This window comes from Primulina huaijiensis, unplaced genomic scaffold (genome assembly GCF_012295235.1).
Source record: "Primulina huaijiensis isolate GDHJ02 unplaced genomic scaffold, ASM1229523v2 scaffold207986, whole genome shotgun sequence".
Classification (NCBI taxonomy): domain Eukaryota; kingdom Viridiplantae; phylum Streptophyta; class Magnoliopsida; order Lamiales; family Gesneriaceae; genus Primulina; species Primulina huaijiensis.
In genome coordinates this window covers 188-4680 of record NW_027355085.1, presented here as the reverse complement: position 1 = coordinate 4680, position 4493 = coordinate 188, and the positions used below count along the sequence as shown (strand labels likewise).

Genomic DNA, 4493 nt, shown 5'->3' with positions numbered 1-4493 from the left:
TTATTATATTATATAATATAATTGTTTTCCGATCCGACCAGTGGAACTATATTTCCAACTAAACTGGATCGATCACCAGTTTGGTTAATGTAAACATTGGTATTGCATGAGTTTAGATTGGTTTGCATTGAATTAGAAATGACCTACTATGGTGTCCTTATCATAAACATCATCCTTAGAATTACTTACAGCATTGCATCATCACTATGCTACAATGCTTGGAACTTGGTAGGACTAGAAGAGCTGTTCTACAACAAGACTTCGTTTTCAAGACCCTCTGAATCGTGGAGAATATTATAGTTGTGACTAATGCCACCACTAACACCTTCCATAACAGCAAATCTCATGTCTTCTGACGGTCTCCAGTGCCGTTTTCGTTGATTGATGAACCAGTTATTGATCTGCTTCTGGTCTAATGCTGTCGTCTCCGATAGCATATTTTTCTCCTCTTCCTGCGGTGTCATTATGACATAATGATATATCATATGCATATATATAAATAGCAAATCAAAACTTAATCTGGATCTATATATATATATATCAAGATTCCATGTGTAATTGGTCTAAGGATATGTATATTCCCCTCCTTAGCTTCCTCCCACGCCCCTCGACGTTTTAATATCGTCAAATAACATCTAACATTGTCATAGCTTCCTCTTCATTTATACACTTTCTTGAGCTATCTGTTAAAACCCAATAGATATCTAACAATATTGCATGTTTTAACTTGGTGAAGTATATATTCTGTATTGGGTAAATACACATTTCTTCCGATTAAAAACTTGAATTTTTTTGGAAAACAGATTCTCCATCGAAGAACAAGAGAGTAGAGGATACCGTGGGATATGGCCACCTATAATGCGTGTTCCACCAATGGAGCAAGGCTGTTCTAGCATTCTTTGGGAGTTTTCCCTTCTTCCTTTTCTTCAAGAACTCTTTTCTCAAACTGCTGAGATACCCGCTATATTTGCGCATGAGCATTTGTTTTAGCTCCTCGTCTCCTTGTTGGTTAAAACACGATTCTAAGCTTTCAGGCGCCTCGAGTTCACCACAACTGACGTCCTCCTCGGACCGACCACCAACATCATCTGGGAAGGAGGAAGAACAAAAAGATCATAACATTTATTTAGAATACAATTAATGGACTTATTCAGGTCAAATGTACATTGTTCTAGCTCAAATCAAATGTAAAAATATGGGAAAATACCATACCAGATAGAAAATCGATAAGACCAGAAGTAAATTTTTTTTGACAATAAATAACCAAAATAGTTCAAACGAAAGGGCAAACAAGTTCAAGTTTCATTTGTCCAACACCTAATTAAGTAAACATGAGCTATCATACATGGAAGCTGTTGAATACGGCTGCGAAAGCCGCCACTAAATGACTTCTACATTAAAACCCTAAAACTACTATTTTAGATAAATGATGACAGTTCACTGATGTGTTTACATATGATTTTGCATCCGCGAGCCAATCGTGAAAGGGGCATCTCTCATGTTCGTCTTTCTTCATACTCGACTCTTGCTTCTTATGAGTACAACTTGAATATTAACATTTCAATTCAATAAACATAATAGAAGCCACACTAATCAGTAGTACACATGGATTCCAACTTTAAACAGATATATACCTAGAAAGATAAATGAAACATACGAATTCAAAATTGTAGATAATTACATTAATCGACAATGATATTCTTTTTTTCTAAAGAAAGAAGAAACATTTATCATTCAAACTAGCAAAAATTTGCGCTGGTCTGTATACATCAGGTAATGACCTAAATTACATTGATAGTTGAACAGTTCTTGTCTGATAGGTGAGAGATATTAATTTATCTTCCATTTATTCTTGTTTCCTTTAACACGTTCTTGTTCTTGCAGAATCACACTAATCTTAGTTAATAGATGTAGCTCATCTGAACTCCATACATCCACTCTTTCTATGCATGAACAATGTAATTATACATCTCTTACCTACATTCATATGCATTAATCTACCGACTTCGATCATGTATTTTATATCAATTACATCCTTTAAATTCACATTTTTTTCTGAAAAGCCGAACTCAGATCCGGTCCATATTTAATTTCTTCCAAGTTCCCACTGCCTCTAATTGTCATGCCTGATTTCTTGAAAATGTCAAAGCTTTTTTCTACAAATTTCTTATTTTAGTGTAGGCCAAAATATTTTTACATTGGATTACACTTGAAGCAAAAAATATTTCTTGAAATAACACAATCGTTTTGAACAATTTCTCAAAAAACTTTTACTACACGTTGGGGATAGCATCTCAATTGAATTAGTTTCACCTAAACCATGTTTCAATCAAGAATCTGTAAACAAGAACATAAACAAATGAAGCCAAATATTTGAGCGTAGACCGTAGATATAAGTTCAAATTTATTCAGGAAATATATCTCACAGCAAGAATTAATGTTTAAAGCAAATCTACATGAAATTTGATGCTCAAGAAACTCATAAAACTACACAAGATGTTCACCAATCTGCAATTAAAACATCAGTGCATTTAATATCTATCTTAATTCGAGTGTAATTCACTAGAAATCATCAAGATGGAAGTGAAATTGAGAACTGAGATAGGTCCAAAACAGATAAATACATAAAAACAATATTGAAAATCTAAAAATCATGGCGGAAGAAGGTTTGGACGTACCTGCAGAATGATAGTTAATAGGTGTTGATGAAGGATTAGAAGTGACAGAAGGTAGGGTTTCTTTGCAGAGATCATTGAGCTGAGATTCAATGCTGCTCAAGAAAACTGTGGCTTCATCAAATGGTTTGGAAAGTTCCTCCTTGTATTTGTGTAGAACTTCACAATATGATTTCTTCAAAACAAAAACCACAAAACAAAAAAAAACAAAAAAACAAAAAAGAACCGATGTATATTTCCATGATTAGCTTATGTAGAAAAAATCACAAAAAGGAAAGATATTGTAATATAATAAAAACACCCTTCCCCCAATATCTTATCATAATAATTTGACTTTTCTTTTACCATGAACTCATCAAGCTCGGGATCAGTTCCAATCTCACTGCTGCAAGATGATGAAGGGTAGTTTTCTTTGCTGATTTCCTCAAGAAGTGAAACCATTTCTGGTGGTGCTCCCACCTCCAAAGAAAAAACCCATGTCAAAAAGTCAGTTCCCAGATCGATGCACATACATGTAGGAACTTTTATTGTTTACCATTATTATATATAAAAGAATGGTAAAAAACAGTGCCTGAGCGTGCGCGTGTGTAAAATTTGTTCCCAACTACACACACAGCCAGTGAACAGCAAAAGTTATTTCACCTTTCTGCACTCAACATAAGCAGATAATAAATCAGGATAAAGAGGGTGATATGCAATCTGAGCCTTGATTATATCTGACATCTCAATTCCTGTTATGCCTCCATGGATTTCCGCAACTTCTGCTGTTAAAGCCATCTGTTGATTTTGCCGATCACTGAGCCCAACACCGATAATGTTACCAACATCTCCATTGAAACCAGTATCAACCGAGGAATGAAATCCGTATAACTCATCCATTAGTCTCACCACCAACAGTTGTTTTCGGATTTGAAACTGAGAAATAACTGTGGTTTCCTCACATATTTTCTCGATTAACACACAGCCACGTTATTGCGTGTTTTTGTGTGCGAAAACAGAAACCCACATGCCAGACGTAACCCTTTCACTTGGAAACCGTGATGGACATAGAATTCGTGAAACTGGGTCGAAGCAAGATAATGGGAGAAAATCCAACACCTGCTAAAAAAGTTGATAAAAGACCAGACCTTTACGTTTAATCTGCTGCAGACATTTATAGGGAAAGACATAGAAACACAGGTAAAACACGCACGACACACATTGAGATAGGAAATTAGGGTGGTTGGTTATGGGAAAGAACTAAAGAGAGAAGGGATCAGGCACACGTTCTCTCACTCTGCCTAACAGTACGTACCTTAACTAGGATTATAGGATAGTACTGCCTGTGAAATCATTCAAATATAGATTATTACACTGTAAAAAGAGAGATCTCGATAATTTTGATTGTCCAAATGACAAGACATTCCGCCACCTTTCGAGAGATGATTGGTGGGAGGAAGTGCAGGGAATAGAGTACTGACATGGATACTACTGTTTATTTTACCTTTGACGGTGTACTGCTTTTCAACTCTTGTCTGTCACAGGAAGAGAGAAGCAATACTCCCACTAGGGGTGGAGGTTTAGTCCATTGTTCACGGTGCTCTACATTCTCAGACACAACACATACATATTTATTATTCAAAGAAAAAATTATTTCACAAAAGTTGGATTTAAAATATATGTATTCATTACTAATTTCGGTGATATGCCAAGAACATATTGTGTTGGAAGGGAGGAAAACCAGAACCAAAGGAAGAGAAAGTACATGGAGTCAGGGGCGGAGTCAGGATTATTATTCAGTGTAAGCAATAATATACTACAATTAATAAAGCAAAAAAA

The 4493-nt window shown here is 35.5% G+C and overlaps 1 protein-coding gene across 1 annotated transcript; it reads right to left on the bottom strand.

Annotated features, from left to right (window-relative positions):
* Nucleotides 1-86: 86 nt before the first annotated feature.
* Nucleotides 87-4213, bottom strand: LOC140966791 (homeobox protein knotted-1-like 1). Its single transcript, XM_073427053.1, has 6 exons — nt 3970-4213; nt 3318-3773; nt 3021-3134; nt 2679-2850; nt 838-1088; nt 87-452 (listed from the first exon to the last, which is right to left on the bottom strand). The coding sequence occupies exons 2-6, from the start codon at nt 3552-3554 to the stop codon at nt 249-251; spliced, it is 978 nt and encodes a 325-aa protein (XP_073283154.1). The 5' UTR covers nt 3555-3773; nt 3970-4213; the 3' UTR covers nt 87-248.
* Between the last annotated feature and the right edge of the window lie 280 nt (nt 4214-4493).